Below are 24,583 nucleotides of genomic sequence, written 5' to 3' on the forward strand. Positions count from 1 at the left end.
CCTGATGAACCCTGCTCAAGACAGTTTGACACTTGAGCAATAGCACTTCAGCTGTGCTTTGATTAGGTTATTTTCCATTTTGAAGTTAAAACTGCATTCAGTGCAGCTCATTGCATTAAAGGTCAGATTCTTTTCCGCCAGAAAACTGAGTAAAATTGCTTTGCTGTTTTGTCTTCAACTTTTATTTATAAATGCATCAACATGAGGCAGCAGCCAACTACAAATAGAAGTTTACAAGGATACCAGGCACACTAAGACTTGGTATAATTATACATTATTAGCCACAATCCTAAACCCCTGATGGAGTTTTAAGCCTCCTTCCCCTTTTTATTTCCAAAAGTATCCAAAAAGCCTTGGTATATTCAGTATAATACTAGCAGTGCCTGCCAGCTCTTGAAAGAAACACAAGTTTTTGCACCAGAGCTACCAGCATCTCCAAAATGGAAACAGCTGGGTTTAAAAAAACAAAAACAACAAAGCAAACAAATAAAACCACAAGTAGTAATCCTTAATTAAACCAACAGGAAGAACAGGGGAATCCCTGCAGAAAAAGATTACGTATGCAGCACAACAAACCCCAGGTACTTCCCGGACAGACTCAGGTGAGTGATGGAGAATTCAGTCCGCTTCTGAGATGGCCATTCTGAAAGCAGTCTCAGGAAACACAGACAGTCAAAGTGGCAGTGCCAGAGCACACGTAGAAGACAGATGTCACCAGCAAGTGAGAAGCCATAGTAGCCTAGGAGACCAGATTCTCTATTTCACCACGCACGCTCTTGGCTGCATCTTCAACCTCGGTCACCTTATGGGAAATTTCTTTCTTCTGAAAAAAAATAAAAATAATACATTACTGTCTACCACTAAATTGAGCATTGTTCAGCTTCAAGGGAAAAGCAGGCTACATCTCCCATAAGGCAAAGGCTGAGAACCAGGAGTCAGGAAGCAACAAACCACTTTAGCAGCACTGTGGTAGGGAACCAAAATCCCAGCTAAACAATCCCAAGACTAGAAACTAAATAACTCTTCCACAGTCACGGAGGTGCAGAAGAACATCACAGTACTGATGCATACATACAATTGCATTTTTCATTCGTTCTTTGTCCAGCTTCAGGAACTCCTGCAGCGTCAGGTTCGTAGGATCTTTCTGAAGGGAGAGAAAAGTGCAGCCCGCGGAGTGCTTTTTGTGTTCCTCCCTGAAAAGAGGGAAAAGTAAGAAAAGAAAAAAAAAAAGAACGAACAGCAGCTGACAGCAAGACAACACACAGCCGTTCTCCCCCGCTGGGCATCCCGCCCGCCCGCAGCGGCTCCAGCTCTGCCGCTGTCGCCCAGCCGCTCGTCACCCCGGGAGCCGGGGGAACCCCCCTCTACTCACAGGGGGTCGTCGTCGGGCTCCCATCCTTCCAGCTCCTTGAAGCAGAAGAAGCACTGCGCCACGTCGGGGCCGTTCTCACTGGGGCAGTGCACGAAGCCCGCCGCCGCCATCTGCGGACAGAGGTGAGGGCGGGACGGCCCGTCAGCGCCGACCGCCCCCTGCCCGGCCCCGCTTCCCCGGGCCCCGCTCCCCCGCCGGACTCACCCGCTCTGGCGTGCAGGCGCAGCCCTCGGTGAAGGGCCAGTTGCAGAAGGTGGCGGCGCGGGTGGGGACGAGGTAGAGCCGCCATTCCTCAGGAAGCGCCGCCGCCGCCGCCACCACCTCGGCGCCGGCCGCCATAGCTCGGTTCAAACTGCAGCGGTTGGGCGCGCGCGGGGCAGGGCGGGAGCTGGGCGGCCGCGCGGGCCGGCGGGAGCTGTAGTCCCGCTGCCGAGGCCGCAGGCCGGCGCTGCCTCCCGTCACGTCTGAGGAGCCGCGGCTCGGGGAAGGCCCTGGAGGGCGGTGCCGTGGCTGGGTGGAGGCAGGACGCGCCACCGGAGCCACGGGGCCGGAGCAGCGTCCCCAACCCAGCAGCGGCGCACACAGACCCGAGCCCTGCGTCCTCACACCCCGGGAGGCAAACCACTCCAGCCAAACCTCCCTTCGGGCCCGACGCCTCCGCCAGATCCCGGTCTGACGTGCGAGCCCGTGCTCCCGGCAGCCCTGGGCTTCCCTGTGAAGGGGGCCGAGCCCCCATCCCACCCAAAGCAGCATCAGCCGGGCGCAGCCCTCACAGCAGCACCAGTGAGGACAAGCGAGAAGCACCCTCGTAATTCCTGAGGAGCTTGAAGTATGGCATGAGCCAGCAGGAAAAAAGATGCCTTTCTTAAAAGCCTCCAGCACAAATCCAAGGGGAAGGAGGACAAGTCTGCCAGTTTGACCATTTCTTTAATAAATTACACCCAGAAGATGGTGCAATGGGTTTTCGTGTTGACAGAGCTGGTAGAGAAGCACAGCGGGAAGGGTCCTGTTGAGGCAGGACCCGCACAGAGATGCTCCCACTGCTTTGTAGCAACAGCCGCTTGTTCCTGCCCCAGGCAGCTGCCCTTCCCTGCCTGCAGGCCGCAGGAGTGGCTGAACTCCCCGTCTCTGCCTGACTAACACTGCCTGCCTAGAGAAGGAAGCGGGACCCAGCAATCTGGCTCACTGCCACAGGGGCAGGAGGCAGCTGGTTTTGTAGGGAAGAACCAACTACTCATCCATCATCGCAGCTCAGGTGGTGTTTGCTCAGAGAGAGTCTCCTCCAGGGCTAGAGGGAAGCAATCCCGTGGACCAGGTTACCTCCTGGATCAAGCTGATGTAAGCAAAGCAGTCAAAGGATAAAGACAGCTTAGCTCAACCATTCACTAAGAACTTATTATCAAAAAGCAGGTGAAGCACATCTTCACATCGTAGGTGGCAACAAATGGACAAGGCAGACTTTTGATTCTTCCCTCAGACTTGAATCTGAAACCTGAAAAGAAGCACATATATGTGCAACATCAGGACTCTCAGGAAAGAGATTTCTCTTTCAAAGTAAACTGCAAAGTAGTACTTCTACAAAATTACTGACTACTATGCAGAATGATCCCAGTATTTACCCAGCTCAGCCACTGTAAATCAACTGGCATGATAAGCTGACCACAGTGGGCAGCTTCCTGTTTGTGAAGTATCAAAGCTCAAACAAGCACATGGTAAGGTTTGGGCTTTGCTGCTCTATTAGAAAAGGGTGAGGTTCCACCTTTATTCTCCAGGAAAACTTTGCTCTGTTAAACAGGGCCACGTTTGGCAACCGCAATCACCGCTACAGTCACTGCGCAGCTCAGGGAAGCGTGGAGTAATTGTGTCATTAAGCGGGGTGGATGCTGGCTTGCTAATCACAGCTAAGTAACTCATCACACTGGTCTCCAAGGCACAAAGAGGCAAGCAGAGGGCGAAAAGCACACAGTTTGTTTTATTGCGTGCCTTGGAGGAGCCTCATCCGTTGCAGAGAAAGCCAGCTGTGCGTGACCATTCAAGCCTTAAGCTGGTATGAGCCATTCGGGCTTCTCATTATTCTTCTCATTGAGGAGGAAACGTTCTCTCAAGAGGAGGCTGGAAGTGGTCCCTGTGCAGCCACAAGAGAGAGATGGAGCTGCAGCAGCTATTTTATGGCTACTCCAAAGGCTGCCTAATTCTGGTGCTGAGGTAGTACGGGCACGTAGAGCTCCCTGGCAACCCTAGTGGTTTCCCCAGGGAGGCCAGCCCCTATCAGACTGCACACCTGATTTCACATAGTGCCCATTTCGAGGCTGGCCTCAACCTCCCGTCCTCAGAAGACTCTTGCTGAAAGTGGGGGGTGAATTCCTGCTCACCAAACAGTGCCTCCATGCTCTATGCTGAGCCGCAGAGCCAGCAGAGTAAAAGAAACTGCCTCGTACAGCTTGAGTTGCCAAGAGGAAATAATGCACAGATACTGCAGGCTTCACCAGACTTCACATCTGACGTGTCCTTCAGATCTGGTTTGCTGGGATCCCTTTACAAGTCAGGAAGGTCGCCTTGAGTCATGGCTATTCACCTTTCCCCAGATGATCAACAAAGTGATCATTGAGCCAGCCATGCTTGCACCCCATTATCACCAAAGCCACTAGGATCAACAGGGAAAGAACTCATGGAAAGCCGTTCAAAGCCATGCCAGATTTTCACAGGCAGCACTAAGGAACAGGGTGTGGAGTGTCCTCCAAAATAACACCAAGAGATCAAAACTAAAATGTGCAGTCCCCAGTGTGGGATATAATAGGTATAGCAGTTAACTGGCTGATTTTCCAAGAAATATGGGCAAATTAGCAAGTAAGAAGCCATGTCCAGATAAATGCTGGTGGACCTGTGAAGCTGCAAAGTGTTCCATGTTTCTGCAGCCTGCAGAACAGCAATATTAATCTCCATACCCTGTAACCTTTGATGAGCTCAATCTTGCCAGTCTCCCTGAAAAAGGCAGATGTTGGTATTTCTGCTTTTCTAGGTGACAGATCCAAAATAGCTGCAGTGCAAAGGTTCAACAGCACTTCATTGCCTTTGAGGATCTGTGGGTAAATGAGCTGCCTCGATAAAACAAGTGGCCTGCAGAGTAGCAGGAATCCCAGGGCTGTTCTAACACCTTCTTCACTTGGTGTCCTACCTCTGAGGGACAAAGCCACAGAGGGATAAGCCCCTCAAAGAAAGAAAAATCTTCACAGTCACCTTTGCAACCATGATACAGAACTGGTCATCTTCTTCAGACTATCTTTTATGTCCTCGTTCTGGCTGGCAAGGAAACAGCCTGCTAGGGCCTGCATGTGTGCAGCTTCTGTGTGGGTGCCCAGCAGAGAAATAAGGAGTTTCTTATCTTGCTCTGCTGCCCACACACACGCTTTGCATCCTCATATCAGCCATGCTTGAGTTCGCTAGATTTCAATGAAATAAGATGATGGAAGGACAGCTTAATAAACAGTATGACTACAGGTAGGCTTTTCCAAGGGAAGGGCTTTAATCCCATTCATGAAGACAGATTTTTTTTTCTTTCCAAATACAGCTAACTAATAACATCAGTAACATCAAAAATTTTCACACAGTCATAAAGCAGGCAGAAATGTGCACAGATGTTAGAGCACAAAATGCTTGGATGGGCTCTTTTTCCTGTTCCACTAACTCTGTTTTTGTTTTGGTGAAGATGTACGTTTGCTACACAAAAACATACTTTGTGTCCATCTCTCTACTGCTACCAAAATGAAGACTCCATATAGCCAGGTACCCGACAGGTATACACAGTGGATTAAGAACAAAGAAGTCACATTTGTTGTGTAGCTCTCTGTGGGGCTTGATATGAAAGGAACAGCACAGGGGATGCGATGCATATTTAAAATGCACAGACTGACCTTTGGTCAGCCAGCAGAGCAAACTGCCAGCTTACTGTTCATCTGCAATAAAAATCAGGGAGAGCAAGCAAAGCTACTAACTGTGTAAAAGGACTATACCCCACTACCAGAGAAACTGTTTGGGGTTTGTATTTTTTTAATACTTGGTTATTTCTATTTATTCTTTGCTCTCCTCTTAGAGCCATGAAAATCACAGCCTAGGTGCTTCCAAGAACTGGAACTGGCCCACCTCTACCCTCTTCTCCCTCCAAGCTGCAAACAGATTGCTTCTGCAAACCAGAGCCTGCATTTCAAACATCACCACTGACTTTTGTTCTTGGTTTCTTCTAGACAGAGTGTCTGTAGCAGGAGGAGGTGGATACAGGAGCCTGCAAGGCTGGCTCTGTGGTTAGAGGTGTGCCCAAAGGGCTGATCTGCAGCATCAACAACTGGCAGATAGGTTGTAAGATTTCAAAGAGCTGATTTGGCAGATGTTGTGTCCTACCTCGCCTAGCTACAAACCTGCTTGACATCTTGTTCCTGAACACAAAACACTGTGCACTACAAGAACTTCACATTGAGCACAGGGTCAATGAGGGGAAAGGAAGGCAGTAGGGAAGGAGGGGAAAACAGACATCTCCCTTGAGCCTTGCATTCGGGATCACATGAGTTCACATGCTCTTCATTATTCCTAAAACGTGGTTCCAGTATTGCTGTTCTGGCATGTGTAGAGCTTTGCTAATGTCAGCATCCAGACAGATGCACCAATACCTCATTTCCCTTCACGGATTCACGACACGGTTCCTAACAAAGCAATCAAATCGCAGAAACACTGTGGATGATGTAAGTTTAGATGTTCATATCCCATAAACAAAAACAGAAACAAAAAACCTGCAACTTTTTTTGGATAGGTTTCAAGATTTGAAATCCATGGGGTCCCTCTCAAGTGACAAGTATTTTTTTTTGTTTGGGTTTTTTTGTTTGTTTGTTTGTCAATGAGGCTCTCCAGAGTAACAGTGGCAGGAAAACTCCCCATAAAGAATTTCAGTCTTCCAGTGGTTTCAGCATGTCTCAGTTGGCATTTCCAGGCCTCTCCCCTTGGAGCACAGGAATCAATCCTCTTGGATTCAGTTTCAGCACACAACATAGCACTGTTGACATTCAAAGTCCTAGGGATAGGCATTGGTGTGTTCCAGCTCTCATGTGGCAGCCTATGTCCTCTGCTGAAAGCCATGGTAGTTCTTTGCTTGACAGATTGGGCTTTTTGTAGACCCCCAGACAGCTCCGACAGATCAGCGCCGCAGCCTGAGAAAGAACGCGTGCTTGCACTCCTTGCTGTCCAAGGGATAATATTTGTCATAAAAATCCAAAATGTATTCTTCAGTCTTAAATCCAAACTTTTGGTAGAGCAGCATAGCAGGGTTGCTTGCAGAGACGTGAAGGGTTACATCTTTGCCCATGCAGGTCTGCCAAGGAGGGGGAAACAAAAAAAAAAACCACACACACAAAAAAAAAATCACAGCAAGAGAATGAGAGAGCCTCTGGGGGAATGCGGAGGTGAAGAGATTCATCAGTTCAGGTATTCAAGTTACCGAGGAAATGTGAGAAAAATCGCAGGCCTTGACACAGAAGTTACCACACATAGCAACAGCTGAAAGGCAAAGGGAACACTGCTGTTCCTCTGAGCCTTTGTTTCTGGGAAACGTGGACTCTTTGACAATGAAAGCAGGTTTTGGATTATAATTTGTCAGCTTTCCATTGTCAATTGCTAAGTAATTGTTAATTAAAAATAATCTTGGTGTACAGCACTGATCTCAAATACTTATTAACAATGGCCTCAAGAAAAGTCAAAACATGCCAGAGGATCAGGCGCCGCGCTCCTCCCCGTCAGCAAACAGAGCTGAGCTCTCTGGGACCGCCCAGCACACCTCTGGGCTGTCACGCTGGAATTCCTGTCTATCCCACCCAGCTCCTCTCCCACCCTTCAGGGCACAGTACTCGCCTCCCGAGAAGGCAGGGAATTCAGTTCAGACAGCAAATGGCATGGCTGAAGTTATCTTAAAGATCCCAGATTATTCTATCCAGCAGCTCTCTGATAAAGATGCCGATAATTTTTTCCTGCTTTCATCTAGTGTTTTAATAGCATTCTATTTATATTGAATGTATTGTAACTCTAAATGGGAACAGTAACACCCTTTAGGAAATTTCCATGGTAGATTATTCAAAGGGATTTCAGAAAAAAAAATATTTGTATTCATTTTTGGGAAAAGGAAGTTGTAATGAGACATTAAGAAGATGCAGTTTGGTCCTCTGGGACAGATGCATTAGAGGGTAACTTCTGAAAACAAACCTATCATCAAGGCATCATTTGCATCAACACATTTACTGTTAGATTATGCTGTTCCCGATAATCCATCCCAAAATTCAGCATGCTGATCTGAGAGATAGAGAATTACCCTTAACCCAAACAGTGTATGAAGGTGGCTCTAGCTACAGAGAGCAGACCCTGGTGTCAGCCCAAGCAGGCTGCAAAGCAGCACATACAATCTGGCGATTGAAAAACAGAAGGTCACAACTACCATTTCTTCTCTTCCATGACTAAATGCCTTTTACCACTGACAGATACTCGGCAATGGAAAAATAAATCTAACATGAGCCGACAATACAATCTCTCATTGCTAGCAAGCCTAATCAGCCTCAAACCTGCCTGGCTCTCCTCAACATGATAATTTTATGCTAGTCTACCTGCAAGCAGAATTAGGTTAATTGGCTGTGATACATCCTACAAAAAACAGTGATGGTTTTGTACAGCTGACTTGCCAACACATCCCAACTCTGCTGGAGAGACATGAGTCCAGCTGCTGGATCCCTGCAAACCTTGAGGCACTCCTTTTCCCCTTCTCACTAGGTGTTGACATCTCACGTAACAAGACTACAGTTGAAGGCAATTTACTTAAACACTTTACACAGAAACACTCAGGAAATTTAAGAGGTGAATTTAAATTAGATTGGTTAGTGGCCTGTCTCAACATGTAGAGCAAAGAGAGGTGGTCACTGCAGGGAGCTGTGTATGTACAAGAGTTACCCTTGGGTGGCCCAGAAGAGCTACCCTCAGAGGAAACGGCTTTGCCACAGTACAGATCACTGTTCCCAAGGCTCTGTGCGCTCCCTACCTCTCTTCAGCCAAATGAGTATGAGGAAAAAGAGTTTCAATGGCGAGTTTTTGCTAGTGCAGCTCATCTCAACTAAAACAAGTTAAGAAATGTTTCACATCAGCAACTCTGCCAAAAGAGTTCAGGGAGCGGTAAAACTGTGGGCCCTGAAGAGGCACAGTTGGACTCTGAAAAGGACATCTGTCTGCATCCTTACTCAAAATTAAGCTGGCTTTCCTGCAATTTAATTCAATAAAGTGAATGGAATTAAGACCACCTGAATAACAGTATTCATTCAGAGTTTTAATGAAGTTTAACTACTTTAATACTACCCATTTAGTTAGCTCAGATTAATTTTCCCAAGTGTCCCTGTGGAATAAAGCCCAGTACAAGCTAGTTTGAACAAATTTGAATGAGGTTGCAAACACTTATTCTTTATCTTCAACTCATCTGGATTTGAACCAGAGTATTAAAAGTGAAAGAGAATGATTAAGATCAGTAAGTGATTTAATGCAACGGCCCTGGTCACGGAATAAACCTCCAGGTGTAACCAAGAAAGCTGCAATAGATTCTAACTGAACCTGCCCACTATTACCTCATTTTCTCCTTTAAACCCCAAATTTACAGTATTACTGTTATGTGAACTATTGACCACTTAAGAATGCAAAGCTAATCCCAAGACAGTCAAAGTCTATAGCACCTTGCTAATTCTGAGGACTTGTCCAGTATGGTTATTCTTCTAAATACATTTCAGTTTCTGCTTTTAAAGTTATTTCCCACCATAAATGTTCACATGGGCTGCTGACAGTGGACAATCTGTGCAGGTGTGTAAGCAAAGAAAGGGCAAGGGGAAAGAGACAGAAAGAAGGAACACAACACTACTTACTTTCTAATATTTGCATGTGTGCACACAAGGAAGAAGGGAGAGCTAGTTTTTTGGCAGAGAAAAACATGGGATTTTTTTCATTTACCTGGATAAGATGGTAAATCATGAAGGTTGCAATCCCAGCTCTTCTCCACTCAGGGTGAACTAACAGAAAAGAGATGTAAGCTTCATTGTATTTCACATCTGGAACCATAAAGCCAAAGGCAATAATAACTTTCTTGTAAAGGACGACAACGCTGAAGTCTGGATACTGCAGGCATTCTGACAAATCAATTCCTACGGAGAAAGAGAGAAACGGCGGTTGAAAGCACTGCAAACCAAAAGAAAAGTGTCACACTTGCACAGAAATCAGAGGTTTAAGGCCTTTTAAAAACACTTGATCCATTCCTTTTACCTTTATTTCAAAGCTCCAAGATTGGAAGATGCTTTAACCAAACATACAGACAAAACAAGACGTGCTTACTAGTGGAGACCCTTGCATGGAGAAGTTAACAAAGCTGATTTCCTCCCAAATGACTCAAAAAGCACATTCTCTAAACCAGAATGGTTAAAAAAAAAAACTTTAAAAAAATCACATGATCTCAGCACCCACCATTCCTATTCCAGCCAGCAAATGCCTAGCACCTGCCTGCAGCCAAGCAAAGAGGGGCAGTTTAGAGTCTATCAGCCTGATAGTCTGACTGAACCATCCTGTTCTTCCTGCAAACTCTCTCCAGATGCAGCAGACATGAAACTGGGCTTCAGCTTTGGTAGCATTACCTGCCTAAGGTTCCTGTCTCTTTTCTCCACCTGGCCTTGAGCTCCTGCTGCTTTCTCTGTTGTGCATATTCAGCTGTCTGTGGAGCTGTGCTGTGAACCTGACCACAGCTTTCAGCACTATCAAAACAATTGCTTTTTAGCATGCAAATTCTCTAATCCGGGACATGAAGCAGCGTCTCGGGCAGTGGTGCTTCTGTGAGTCAGAGGCTGGACAGAAACGCCTGAAGCTGGTGACTTCTGAGTGGAGTTTGTTACCTTGCCTAATCACGTTGCTGCTGCAGCCTAAGAGGATCCACACAGCATGTTAGAGCCAAGCAGTGCAGCTCACAGCACACAAGACTGCTTGGTAATTTGTGTGGACAGGCCCTAAATGAGGTGCAAGACATAGTGGAGCTGTGCCATAAATGTTAGTTTCAGCCTCAAATTGGCAATCACGGATATATTTGGAATGTGAGATAACAAAATAACAGAGTATGTTTTCCAGTAATGTTTATCACTCTTGATGAGATGCAAGACTTCATAAGGCACCAGGCACAAATGAGCGGGTGAATTATTTTCTTGCTCGAGAGTAAGCTGGGTGGAGTAAGACGTGGGAGGAATCGATTTGCAATAGGGAGCTGCGTTAATTATCTCAAGGCTGCAATTGACTGTGAAGTGCCTTACAGCATGTCTGCACAGGAACGCTACATTGCCCTGAGCACACTGGCGTCGGTGAAATGGTGCCGTCCCCTCAGCACACAGTTATTCCTGTAGGAAGATGCCTAGCTCAGTGTGGTTTACCACTCGTCTGCTTGGGAGATGTTTCCCGTTAGGACATGAAGGCACAAGATACCATGAGAGACAACAAGGGGGAATCTTGCTTCACATCAGCTCATTTGTGGTAACTACCTGCAAACTTGTTTCTGCCTTGTGAGAAACAAGAATTGCTCTGACGGGAAGGATATGGAGAGGTGGAAGACCTAAGGAATGGGCTCACACCACCTGGTGAAGTGCCTAAAACTTAAGAACTCTGTCAATAAGAGCATCACTATTAGAAGGCAACTGAGCTCACCCAAGATGTCATGATGATAGCATCCCTGAAGCACACATGCCTAGGATGCCTAAACTTAGATGGAATTACAGCTGTTTCTCTGACCAACAGTGCTGGCTCAATTATGCCCTTCCAGCTGCACAGCCCACCCCCTCCCCAACTGTACCAGCCTGTTGTGAAGCTAAACCCTTCATGTCCACAAAGACACTGTGCTTCATCTCCTGAAGTATCACCACCTCACTTAACTCTCCTGCTAAAACAGAACCAAGGCGCAATAAATCATATAATCCCAGCCTTGGAAAATGTACACCACAGAAGAGATTTTGATTCCTATTTGGAGACTGATGGGAGTGTCAGCTTTCTGACTTAATGATGAACAGTTCACAGTCTGTGTGTGGAACACACCCACGCTTCTTACATTAAATAAAACAGGGTGAGTCCTGAAGAACTTAAGGAAGGTGTGACCCAATTTGGCCAGAACTTCAAATGTGTTATGTTATCAGAAGAGGAGAGACTATGACAAAGGGGTTCAGCCTCTGTTGGGATTGCAATTGTCTCTCATGAGCTCCTAAACAGCTTGTGAAAGGGAAGGTATGCCACGTTATCTCCTCCTGAATTGTACAACTTGGACAATGACTAGCACAAAGAGGTCTGATCCTGACTGCAGCATATGAGCACTGCTGAACTACAAACTCTGTTGAATCACTATCTGCAAATCAAAACGTAAAGCAAACAGTTACTTGGAATAAAGGTGTGCACTGTTTGTACTTGGCTTTTCTAAATTAGTCTGCCACGTTGTTTGCTGATCAGAAGCTGGTCCATGCAGTAGATGAACATCACTATTATTATTTCAGAAGAACTAGAGACTACAGCCTCATAGCTGCTCCCACAAAAGGCAGCCGCTGTCCCAAATTGCCTACAGTTCAAGAAATGACACATAAAAATCGATACCCAAGCTTCCCCATACCTTGCAAATACTGAGGCTTGAAGAAATAAAGGACACCACAGTAAAGCTTGTGGTTGCAAGTGCAATTCCCAAATTTCACTCCAACATATCCAGCTTATGGCTGCTAGGAATAAGCTTTCTTATGAACTCCAAGAGGAGTAGATCTCTGGTATAAAACTGTTTACTTCACCCCAGATTCTGCAAAACGTTTCATTGGTGCTTAATTTTAGTAACTGACTACTCCTATTGGCATCAATGGTGTTACCCAAAACAACCTATTTAAATGTGCTAATTAGGGCCTAATTGCCCAGTTCTAAATGATCTCAAAAGACAAAGACACCAAACCCATGTCTCCATCTCAACTGCATTCCTATGACATCAGATAATGGTTTTCTAAGAACTGAGCCAGACACCAACTGAAGAAAAATTTGGCCCAAGAATACTTTTTTTCTGAGCACAACCACTTCCTTCTTAGAAAACCAAGCACTGAAGGAATCTTACCAGGCCAGAAGAATTCATGGCACATGGAGTTTATAGTCGGGATGTGATTAGGGCGAACGTAGCAGTAATCAACTGGTGCTTCTGGATCAGCCTTCCAGTTGAGATCATTCCTGTGTGGATATGCTCGGATTTCTGCCAGCAGCCTGAGTTTTGGGGGCTTTGTCTCATAATCGCGCCTGCCAGTAACATGAAAAGTAAACACAAAAGGCAAGTGAGCAACAATAACTGCCACTGCAGCTGAATGTGTACTGCCCATGAAATATTTTCTGACATGCTCAACTTGGAACAAAAAGAACAGTCTTCCATTCATGTAGGAAAGCAGCACCCAGCTCAGCAAAAACACCTTTGTGTCTGAGGCCAGGACACTTCCCGGATCCACAGCGTACCGGGCCAGCCTCTCCTTACAGCAGGAGCAAGGCAATCACAGTTCTGACCCAAAACCAGGTGCAACCTGCATTGAATAACTATGGTGATTCCCTTTCTGCCCTGCTCTCTCTTGGAGATTCCTCTTCCCAATGCAGAGCCAGTTTAACTGCTCAGCTAAATAAAACACTATCCTTTCAGGGTTACCATAGTGTACTGGGTTGTATTTCAAGGATGTGTGAGAAGCACTGCCCAAGAAAAGGTGTCTTCGTGGGCTGTCGGTTCACAAGGCAAGAGCAAATTCAACCTCTAACCAGCTGTACCTGATGTAAGGTTTCAGGACACGGGATGTGTAAGGACTGACAATACTGTGGTCTGTCAGCAGGTCTTCTGAGCCTACCAGGCGATACAGAAACTTCGTTGTCTGCTGTCGATATCCTTTCATGGCCGGCAGCATTGTCTACATGCACAAAACACGCAGAACATTTCAGGAAGGTTAGTCAATGACTTAACATAGGGGAATCATATCGACAGAGGGAGAATAAGGGCCTTTCAACTTGACAGGATGGACTGGACCCACAGCATAATGGTCCCACCTCAGAGGACTCCGCTGCGCCTTTTCAGATTTAGCGCCCAAACCTATAAGCTGCACACAACACTCAGAAAAGCACTGCAAGTTATTTCCCTCCTACATAGCATGAAAGAGCAAACACCTATTTGGGTACTTCCAGGCCTTCACCATCAGTATTTGGGCAGGGCTGAGTACAAATGCATAGACATTTGTGATGCTGACACTGATAAACAGCTATGCTGCACAAACATGTCACAAGAAGAAAGGGGCTTGTGAGAGCATTGGTGCAGACACAGCCCCAAGTCAAAAATGAGTCTTGTTCACATAATCCTTTTCACTTTGGGAGTCAGATAACCTCAAGGTGACACTGCTGTCTGCAGCAAAAGCTCTAAAATAACCAGTGCCAAAAGCTCAGCTAGACTGAATGGCCTCAAGTCATGCCAGGAGAAGTTTAGATTAGATATTAGGAAAAATTTCTTTACTGAAAGAGTGGTCAGGCATTGGAACAGGCTGCCCAGGGAAGTGGTGGAGTCACCATCACTGGAGGTGTTCAAAAAACGTGTAGACGTGGCACTTGAGGACATGGTTTAGTGGGCATGGTGGTGTTGCATTGACAGTTGGACTTGATGATCTTAGAGGTCTTTTCCAACCTTAATGATTCCATGATTTGGAAACACTCACCTGGTATCTGTCCAAGATCCTGAAGTCCTGGCTAGTAGTTCTGTATGTTGCTTGCCCTGCTGGGGACCTGGAAACACCTCCTTCTTTGGCTCCATAAATCCCATCAACCAAGAGCAGTGCAGCGTTCACAACTTGGTCCAAGTCAAAGAGTGGCAGTCCTCTTTCCCTCTTGGCCTGTCTGACTATCAGTTTGCGCCTCAGTCTCCGGGCCTCTGGGGTCATGCTCATGGCATTGGGACAGGCTTCCAGTCTCTTCAGCAGCAGCTTTTCCTCATAGATACTAACAGAGGTGTGCTTGGGAGCTCTGGGTTTAGCATCCTTCTCCAGCTGTGGCTTCCTCTTGTCTCGCCCCCTCACCTGCAGTGATGCGTTTGACTCTTCAGGATCTTCACTGTCACCTTCCATCCTTTCTGTTTTTTCTTCTTCACTCTCCACCTCTTGCTTGATCTGCTCAGCTGTCTTCACTTTTTTTCTACTTGCTATCACAGTACCAGCACTGACTGTCCCACTGGGAGGGGGCACGTACTCTATTCCTGGGTCTATGACTCCATCCCCTTCCATCTCCTCATCATCTGTTCAACAGATCAAAATAATCCAGGAAAAAAAATGTAAACATCAAAGCTCCATTTCAAAAACGGTTGTCACGGGACTTTTCTGCTGGTTTACCCAACACAGTCCATTTTCTGTATACTTCTGGACCTCCTGATTTTGGACAGGAGACACCATAAGGTGTCCAATTTCAGGACACAGAATCAATCCTCCTGCAGTTTGGCATCTGAAAACATAGCACTCCTGAGCTGCAAGCTCATGCTCTTTGACAAATGTTAAATTGATGAAAATTCCTGAAGACAGGATCAAATGGTCAAGCTGGTGAGCTATATCTTCAGCTAGCATACCCTGGAGAAGTTCTGTTTAATCTGAAGGAACAATTAGGAGTTACAGAAGCACAGGATTTGTCCCTCTACAGAATCTGACTGTCCATCCTTCCTTCCATCAAGAAGTGCTTTATTCTCTACTTTCCCGATTAGATTGAGGTCTGGCTTCTTAAGGAACTAGCAGCAGTCAGTGGGCATCACTGCTCTGCAACCTGACTGAAATTTAGCATCTGTTAATTGGAATGTTCAGACTTACAAAAATACTGGAACATTACCATGAGAATAAAATTTCTCCCATTTAAAACCATTCAAGACAAAATTAGAGTTGCTATCTAAGAGTGTAATCTGTGTTGCAGTGAAATGCTTATGCTGAGTGGTGCAACAGTTGCTAGGTGCAATCTTCTACCCACTGTTTATTCAGGATCCCTCAGAAGACAATAATGGTGGTTCCTTCTGGCCTTAGAAGCTGGCAATACAACTATGGAAAACTAATCAAGATTTACATGCAACTAAGACAAGTTGCTTTCCATCTTTTGCTTACCAGTTACTTTCCATCTTTTCTTGAAAAGACCCTGCAACTCATTGGAAGTTTCTTTTTTTAACACCTTCATTGATAACTATGTGTGGCTTATTATTAAACAAAAGCCATGGCATCTCTTACCATGAAAGAGAGCCTGTGGTGGCATGACATCTGGGATGAGATCTGCTTCTGAGAGAAGGCTGGGAGTAGCTGAATGTGAGGCTGGAGTTCCAGGAGCAGAGAAGTCCAGAGATGGGGAAGGAGAAGGGCTTGTCAGAGGAGTACGATCTGAAGAGCTCAAGGAGGAGAAGTCAATCACCTCTCCTTTCTCAAGGACGATATCGGGACGACGGCCTCGACTGGCGAATTTAACGGGAGTGGAGGAAGTACTCCGGTCCAGGAAGCCGGCTGCCTCCTTCTGGGCTCTCCGAATATCCTTGGCTTCCTGAGTGCGAGATCTCTTCTCTTTCAGCTCCATGGCCGATTCAACTGGATTGCGGCTTACCCGCTTCCTGAGCCCTTCCACAGTAATGATGGGATCCAGAGGTGGCTTTGAAGCTGCTAAAGAAGTAGTTTCTTTATTCTAACAGCCACTGAGCTCCTGCAGTCACTGGATACATACTATATGGTCAGAAGAACATATTGACTACAAATCTTAGAAGATGTGTTTTCAAAACATACAAGAAATTCACTCCAGAACATGTAGCATAAAGCCAACACACACTTAAAGCCTTACCAAAGCCTCAGTCTCGCTCCTCTGCACAGAAAGGAATTTGCATACAGTGACAGAAGATAAAAAAATCCTCCCCAGGGTAAAGAGGACTAGAGAAATTGTAGATGTCAGCTAAAAAAAAAAACCTTGCACAAATCTCAAAAGCCTTTAAATCAGTTAGCACAATGCAAAAAGGTAATAAAACACAGCAGGCTTCTCATACTACTATGGTGTATGCACCATAGTCCTCTTAAGTCAACCATTACAGCAGAGCAAAACTAGGAAACTGTCCATGCACACAAACAAATGGTTTTAAGTAAACTTTTCTCATGTCTGTCAGCTCTGGCCCAGCTAGGAACCTATACATCATCAGGGAAAGAGTTACCTTTTGCCTTCAGTGCAGATGCAGACAGCTTCTCTCCTTCAGGTTTCATTGTCGGGGGTTTATTATGAACCAGTTTCCACCATCCCGGTTCTCCAAATTCCTGTGCCCCTGAGCGGAAGAACAAGGGGCTCCCCACAGAGAGACAGCCAGCGACTGTGCTCCACCATGTTGAGGTCTTTTTCCTACAGTGGGAGAGGAGAAAACAAGTGTTAGGTCCCCACTCGCCAGCTGAGCTTTCATCCTGAAGCCTCCTTCCTCCGCCAAGACGGAAAGGGCAGAGTGCTACTGTCACTGGTACTGATGCAGGGCGACAACATACGCCCTAAACCCCCATCCCCAAAGAGCCAAAAGATTAATTAATTTCTTCTCAAACGGAGAACCACTCTGAAGGGCAAGCTACAATGTACTGGTGGGCTCTGATGAACAAAGCACTGCGTACATATGCTGCGTAAATGCCATACAAATGCAGCATGGCAAGACGTAATTTTTCATTTGTCAATGAGCCGCCATACACCGAGCCTGCAGAGGTCTACCCTGCCACTGGAACTCTCAGCTTTCAAATGCTGTCGTTGTTACCATCGTTAACAATTTGACGATACAAGAACAGGAACAGGATCGTAGCGATAGCCATATTCCGTTACTGAGCCATATTCCGTTACTGAAGGTGGCAAACAGGACTCTGGGTGTACAGGATGGGAGAGGCTAGGGAAAGGTAGCGATAAAGGCGTCACTTCACACAGAAGGAAAGACAAGCAATTTAAATGCCTGCCTAGCCTACTTTGAGATTTCATTTAGCAAAGCACGCTCCCAGAGCTGTGGGACAGGATCCCTAAGGCTGAATGCACAAATGGGGTTGGGATCTGACCACTCTGCCCTCCACAGCTGCAGCCTTGTCAGGCACTGCAGAGAAGCAGAGTTAGGGGTCTGAGAAATAAACCACCAAGGACAACTGAGCTGCAGGAATCGGCAAGGTAACAGAGTATGTAAGCTTGTCCCACAGACACATGCATGTGATATAGAATGGAGCCCTACCTCTGCTTGGGGTTTTCTGCCATAAAACCTCTCCGGCAGCATGGGGAAGAGAATCCCTACTAGCCAACATATCAGTCAGCCATACTCACTGAACTATTTTTGAAGCACATTTTTGGCCACTCGGAAGCAGCAAGCTCCATTTAAGCCCTTTACTCTGCAGGGCACTGTACTCTACTGGGCATGTGAGCACCTTGTGTTCTTCTAAGAATTGATCACAGAGCAAATTAAAATGTCACTTAGGGAGGAAGTGAGAAGAAATATTTTTAAATTGCTCCTGTAGCCAATAACTGTGGTAATCCCTTGGATACTGGAGAATCAGGCTCACAGTGTAGAGTCTAAACCCTTATTTGCCCAGGATCTTGGGATTCCCTCTTGCCTTTGTACACCTCCACTGGCAAAAACTTCAGTACTCAGGCTAGGCTTGGCAGAGCAGGTATTCGCTGCTGTCCGAGTGCTGCAATTACACACATTGGGGTACTGACCTTCAAACGTGGGGATTAAACTCAAATGCCCCAGATCAGAGTCTGGAGTGCTACAGTAAGTCTGGATAAGCTGTACTTTAATATGCCAAGGAAGCATGGCACACCTTGAACCGCTACACATACAGTTCAGGTGTCCTTGCTCCATCAGTGGCTTGTCCAGGCAAGTGGGGAGACTATGTCTCCAGCCAGTAATCACTTCATCTAAATTTAATCAGAGCAAGGAGTGCCCCATTCCCAGGGCAGGTCTCAAAAGGCAGCAGCAAACCCTGGGAGGTGAAAGCTCCCTGAGCGAGGGACAATGGGCCATCAGCTGCCTTCCTGTCAGGGTCCCCATGGTTTCCAGAGGGGACAAATACTAACATTTCTGAGAACAGAGCATGGAGGCACAGACAAGCAATGAAAGCAAAGCCAAAGAGCAAAGCTGGTTAGGGAGAAAGGCCAGATCTTACAACAGAGAAATCCCTGGGGAAGAAAAGAAGCTGTGAAGTCAGTCAAATCTACAGCTTTGGAGGCTTGCTCAGTTCCTTTCCTGCCGCCGTAGCACATGCATTAACAGGGACACTTGTGTTTGACAGCTTTAGTGCGCCCAGAAAAAATGTGCCATTCGCCTGTACAGCACACAACTCACCATGCCGTGAAGGCTGCCCTTTACAAGAAGGGTTCTTACCCTTGACATCATCTTTCTTTACACACACGGAAGAAATATTTCAGAGGTTTGTAATGCCTGCTATGTAAAATCTATTTCATTAAGATCCAAAACAAGCTAACAGACAAGGCGCAATTTTCCTTTTTGGAGAACTGGGTCCATACAAGCTTTACAGCCAAGTAACACAGTACTTTTCTGAACCTCTTTTTTTTTTCCCCCCCTTTAAAACCCAGTGACACCAGGACTAGCCAGTCCACTGTGCCTATTTACATATTCAAAGGCTTTGCAGGTTCATATGCTACCTACAGGAAGATAAGAAATACCCCCAAATATATGCATTTACATTGCTTTTGTGTGCCATTCTTGGGGATGCTTTTCCCCACTAAGAAATGCTTATTCTTTTTCAAGAGTACCCCTCATGCCTACATTCAGGTTCTCAATATTAAATCCTCCAATTTTCTCACTAGTGAGGCTCAACAGAGATATCACCAAGTTAAGCAGGACTCTTGTCCATCTGTATAACAGGTTTTAATTCCTTTGGCTTACCAACAAGACCTTCAGGGAAACATCTCATCTTTACCTGTTCCCTAATAAGAAAGTCCAGTGTTTCTCAATAAAAGCGCAAATATCTTCTTTCCATCTGAAGTACCCCTGACGGCCTGTTCCTTCCAGAGACAAATTGTACATTGCCAGCATGACAACCTGGAATAGAAGACGTTGGATACAAGTGAATCTTTTCTGTTCCATCTGCTGAACTGCCCCCACAGCCGCCACATATGCACAGATCTTTGCTCCCTCAAAAATATCTTATTTTTGCGACATCTCATAGGCAACTTCTGCAATCCATCTTCTTCCCGCTTTCAGGCTGGCCATTCTCATCTTTCTATTGTTAGATGCACATTCTCCCAGAGATTACTCCATCCCAGGGGAATAACAAGCTGCCTAGTTATGCAGGTTTATGCTGAGATACAACCTTTACAGCAGTTGTATAGATGAATTATATCACAACTGGGATCTGAACGTAGTGTGGAGGTGGGGAAAAAACACAATCTTTCAAAAGAAATGGTCACAAGTAATCCCACCATTTAATCCATCAGAAACATAGTGACAGTGGTCTTTCTAGATACTTACTGTTACATTTCAAACTGAACAGACTGTAAACTCTCCATACGCTATCTACTGATTGTTCTGGGCATGCAGGAATTAAGTTTGTCTCCAGGTGATCTTCATTAAAGACAACACATTTACAGCTCATTCATGTGATTCATGACCAAATTCAGTCTGACCTACTACACCACTAAACTAACAGGCAGGGGTGAAAAACATCACACCTCTTTGTAAGTAAAGCCCAGGTGACCAACTGTTAATTATATTTATCCAATTCATTTGAATACAATTAAAATAATACAGCTGGGCTGAGACTGTCTTTCAGCAATCACACAGCCTCGGTTGGATACCACTTCCAATAGGGACTTATTCTGCACTGTCAAAGAAGTTTGAAATGTATTTTTTTTAGGGAGCTGGGTCTTCTTGCAGTGGGCCGTAGCTTTCCGGAATGCATTGCTGAAGGTGCCAAAATGAGGAAATACAGACAGCTTTAATGTCCCCTGTACCCTATTTCTGCCTCACAATCCGTCTTAGTTTGGTAACTATTTATCTAAGATTTTGTGGGTTTCTTTTAAGTCAGGTGGGACAGTGTGTCAGGACTTCACTACCAACTCTCTTTTCAACTGGCTGAAAGTAAGGCTCTGTTGAGGCCACATACTCTCAAAAAAAAAAAAAAAATCCAGAAACCACTGTCCCCATTTTTCCTACTTCAGATAAGTTTGACCACTTCTCTCAATTCAACTTACCCAGAAGAAGCAGCAGCAGCGGCTCTGGCTGCTGGAAGCCTAGGGAGATAGTCTTTTCACCAGTCAACTTTCTTCCTCATCTGTTTTTATTTTGTCTTTCCCTTCCCCATGCCACTCTGAAGAGACTTGTGTGTAATGCTAGCAGCCTTTGCTTGTCAGATCTGCAACTTGCCGAAAATCTGCCAGTCTGCTAGCCACCGACTGCTATGCCAACCTTTTCCCCTGCACAGCCCTGCACTGGGCACTATGAGAAAACACTGCAGGAGTTACAACTAATGTTTTAAATGATCTGTTATGAGGCAGCACACCACTACTGTCCCAAAGGATGCAAATACATGTCTCACACGTACTGCCCAATGCTCAGTGTGTGGTAAACACTTAATGCTGAGCAGCAGCTGCTGCTTGATCAAATTCATTTGATGCAGACAGCGGGCACTGCCTGCCTGCCCCTCCAGCGCCCTGCTTAGAGCAAGATGATGTGCATCAGTCTACCCATACGGTGGTTGCTGTTTAATGCAAATTATTTTGATTGCTCAGGCGTGCAAGTGACTGAAATAGCAAATTCCAGCAAAGACTATTGCTAGTGAGTAAGCAGCCAGGTTGGAGCTTTGCGTTCAGGGAGCTGGCAAGCTTTCTGTATTTGTATGTTGCCACCTCACTAGTTTTACATTTGCTCATATGCACAAAGAACTGTTCATGCCTAGCAGATAAATTACATTCATTTTGTTTTTCCAAATCTGCCTGAAGCTACGAATTCATGAGCAACATAAGAAAAAAAAAAAATGTGGTTTGTATGTTAATGCATATCTTTCAATTTACCTGCCAAATGCCCAACTTCTAATATGCAGGCAATCCTTAGCTAATTAATTTCTTAAGTTCATGCTTATGTTTCTTCCTTACCTATACCTGATCCTCCTTTTCTGGGTAGCACATACACAACAAACAACAATTTTAGAAAGTCCTGTGGTTGTTCTGCTGGCACAGACGTTTTACTTACTTGTTGCCATGTTAGTCTCAGCCGTTCAAATTGCTCCTTCCCATCTTCTGAGCAATCGGAGCAAGTAAATCTGAAAAAGTTATCTCCTTTGAGGTAGCTGAGCTGTTCTCTCAGTTGACCTAAAATGAATAGGTAAAAATCAATTTCTTGGTCCTTTTATAGGAAAAAAGCTGCAAAGGAGATTTGGATTTCCTACAGCATCAGACAGAAATGTATTTTTTGCCTTTTTCTCAGAGTCCAGAGACCCAGTCAGTTCCCAAGAAGCATCAGAACTCGCTGTGATGGAAGGCGCAGATTCATTTCACAGTTGCAGCAGCCAGCAGCGACAAACTAAAAAGCACAGGCATAAAAAGGGGGTGTACTACTTAACATCTGAAGGCAGGTGCAAAGCCAGGGATTTCCTTGTTTCACTGCATTTCTCATTCCTTCTTGCTTCCCCAGGATAACCTATATACTTCAATAAATAACTGTGTTCCCACCCTACTTAAAAAAAAAAAAAAAAGCAAGCTGACCTCTTAAAAAAAGGCATGCCACTGCAAAGGCTATCAGAATATTCAAGCTTTCTTTTCCATGTCAACTTTCCACTCGCTGCTACATGTCTTTACATCTCCCTCTTTCCCTGTCCACAAATTGTTATTAACGTAAGGTTGCCATTGCCTGTTTACAGCAGCCTCCAGGATGCACTGCAGCAGACGTGTTGTGAAGCTTTAAGGTATTTATTTCCCCAGTCAGGGGAAGATCTTCTTTCCTTGAGACTGAGAGCCAAAAGAACGGCCCAACATTATCAGGAAACACTTTTTCTTTACTGCAGTTGATGCATTAGATCCCAAATCAGCAAAGCTCTTCAGCACATACTTTGCTGTGACAAGCTAACCCTGCATAAAAGCTTGTCTGAACAAAAGGGATCTGCTGGGATAGAGCCACCTGTAAAACCCCACGTATCCAAAGTTACAGGCTCTAATTCTATGTTTCTGCAGCAGAGAGGGGAAAAAAAAAATAAAATCACAAGAATCAGGACTTCTAAACTTACCAGGGTTTCATGTTTACACAAATATGAAAAATTAAAATATGAAGTCACAGGACAGGGAAACAGTTAAGACTACTGCATTTCTGAAAATTCACACACAAAAGGTCTTTCTCTAAAAGTATGACAACTCTTTTACTGTATAACAACCCCAGATCAAGCATGTGTCATATATGGATGCTCTTGATTGCACAGTGAATTGCAGAATCTAACTTTTAAAATTGCACCTATGCCTGATGGGGGAAAAAAACCCACACCTCATAGATTAACAGAATTTCTACGTGTCAATTTCAATGTAAAAAGTGATCATTTGTCTGAGCATGTTGGTGATTTTCACAAGTGACAACTGCTATCCAAGTAACTGAACAATTAGCAAAGAGAACAGTATTTCCCTCTTCCAGCTCGTTTACTTTGCACATTTGTGTGTAGTTACTGTTGCTTTGTGATTGGCTTTTTCTGCTCTTTGGATTTGTTCTACAGCGACAGAAAGGAACATCTTTGTAAAATAAAAAAAAAAAAAAATGGAGTGTTAAATCAAGTGCTGTAAGATAAGATATCTCATGCTACCTTTAACTCCGATCCTTTTTTTTATTAATACATTTCAAGTTAATATGTCCCTTTAACTGCATACTACCTTAAGAGTACGATGCTGGTTCCGTTGTATTAACATCAAAACACTCACTAATATGCCTCGAGAGATATCTGCGCTGTAACTTTTGACAAATTCTAAGATGGCAAAAAGGGCAGCTCTGACATATCTGCAAGGCAGGTGCCACCTGAAAAGTTCATTCTTTCTAGCCACAAACAAATAAAAAACCCCACCAAAAATTTAAAAAACTAACAAAACAAAACAACAAGCAGCGCCTAGCAATATATAGGTTTTCTGATCTAACAATAGATGTGATAATCCAGAATTTAGAAAGTAAAGCCTAGTCTGTTACATTGCTAACAGCATGTATCTTATGTCAAGCAGTAGGAGAGGGATCAAGTTCTGCAGCTTGCTCCAAATGCCTCGCAAAGCTATCTGCTACAGGCTGGACACGCTTCTGCGAAAGCTAAATTAAATTTGGGAAACCGCTAAGGTTTTGAGATTTATCCATACGCTCCACAGACGTGACAAACTGACCAGGAGGAAAAAAAAAAAAAATAAAGAAAAAGTAACACCGTCCCAAAGCCCTTTCCTCCACAGGAACAGCTTTACAGCAAGGGTCATTATCTAGGTGAGCAGAGAGGCCAAGCCGCTTGGCCAAAGTCCCCTCAACACGCCGCTGGCAAGACTCAGGAGGGCGTGCACGCCTCTGAAGTCATACCCTTGTTCTTTATTCATTAAGGAGGACAGTCCCATTTCTTTCCAGGGAGTGCCAGCTTCGGACACCCACACAGTTCATGCACACCGCTGGCATCAGGCTGCTGGGCTCTACGCAACACCGGAGGGCGTACAGCCGAACAAGGACTGCCCCGTAAAGCCGCTACGCAGGACAGCCTAACCACCTTGCAAACAACCACCCCAGTGATGCAAGCCAGACGCAACACAACTGGCAGGCTTACTTGCTGGAATCCACTTCTGGCACTTCTCGCAGTAATAGGACATCTCCTCCATCCAGGACGCGTCACCTTCGTCGCTGTTCAGAGAGTCCCCGCTCTGGTCGTGCGATAGGTCCACCGAAGCCTGGTCCTCAGACTCGACAATCAGGAGGGTCTCTCCTTCCACCTCACCCTCCTCCAGGCCCTCTGAGGTGGAGGTCCTGGTGGCTTCATCATCGTGGCGGCTCAGCAGCCCACTCATGTGAACGTTATTAGCCATCCTAGATGGTGTTTGCATAACAAGGAGCTATTCCCACCCCCGCACTGACAAGTCCATCCACGCTGGATGTGCCAGCCAGGTCCCCACAGTCAAAGTACCGAT

The 24,583-nt window shown here is 45.4% G+C and overlaps 2 protein-coding genes across 3 annotated transcripts; both read right to left on the bottom strand.

Moving 5' to 3' along the window:
• Positions 1–193: 193 nt before the first annotated feature.
• Positions 194–1,813, bottom strand: BIRC5 (baculoviral IAP repeat containing 5). Its single transcript, XM_081997587.1, has 4 exons — positions 1,577–1,813; positions 1,373–1,482; positions 1,076–1,193; positions 194–823 (listed from the first exon to the last, which is right to left on the bottom strand). Exons 1-4 carry the CDS (start codon positions 1,709–1,711, stop codon positions 740–742), a joined length of 447 nt encoding a protein of 148 aa, XP_081853713.1. The 5' UTR covers positions 1,712–1,813; the 3' UTR covers positions 194–739.
• Positions 1,814–6,051: 4,238 nt separating this feature from the next.
• On the bottom strand, positions 6,052–24,499 carry KAT14 (lysine acetyltransferase 14; the record flags this gene model as incomplete). 2 transcript variants are annotated; one of them, XM_081997224.1, is made up of 10 exons in its annotated part: positions 6,052–6,728; positions 9,386–9,576; positions 12,537–12,712; positions 13,223–13,359; positions 14,152–14,723; positions 15,688–16,107; positions 16,644–16,825; positions 19,384–19,505; positions 21,654–21,772; positions 24,226–24,499. In XM_081997224.1, 10 exons carry the CDS (start codon positions 24,497–24,499, stop codon positions 6,555–6,557), a joined length of 2,367 nt encoding a protein of 788 aa, XP_081853350.1. In that variant the 3' UTR covers positions 6,052–6,554. The 2 variants fall into 2 exon arrangements, with proteins under 2 accessions (XP_081853350.1, XP_081853351.1); XM_081997225.1 differs by having other exon boundaries at positions 15,688–16,104; positions 24,226–24,481.
• Between the last annotated feature and the right edge of the window lie 84 nt (positions 24,500–24,583).

The sequence above is a fragment of the Phaethon aethereus genome (genome assembly GCF_964289735.1).
Source record: "Phaethon aethereus genome assembly, chromosome: 3".
NCBI classification, from domain to species: domain Eukaryota; kingdom Metazoa; phylum Chordata; class Aves; order Phaethontiformes; family Phaethontidae; genus Phaethon; species Phaethon aethereus.

Bases quoted from the DNA above. Each gene is read 5' to 3' on its own strand.
- BIRC5 (XM_081997587.1), bottom strand. From the start codon at position 1,711: ATGGCGGCCGGCGCCGAGGTGGTGGCGGCGGCGGCGGCGCTTCCTGAG. The intron at 1,483-1,576 runs GTGAGTCCGGCG...CTCTGTCCGCAG, and splicing joins GCGCCTGCACGCCAGAGCGG to ATGGCGGCGGCGGGCTTCGT. The intron at 1,194-1,372 runs GTGAGTAGAGGG...CCCTCTTTTCAG, and splicing joins GAGCCCGACGACGACCCCCT to GGAGGAACACAAAAAGCACT.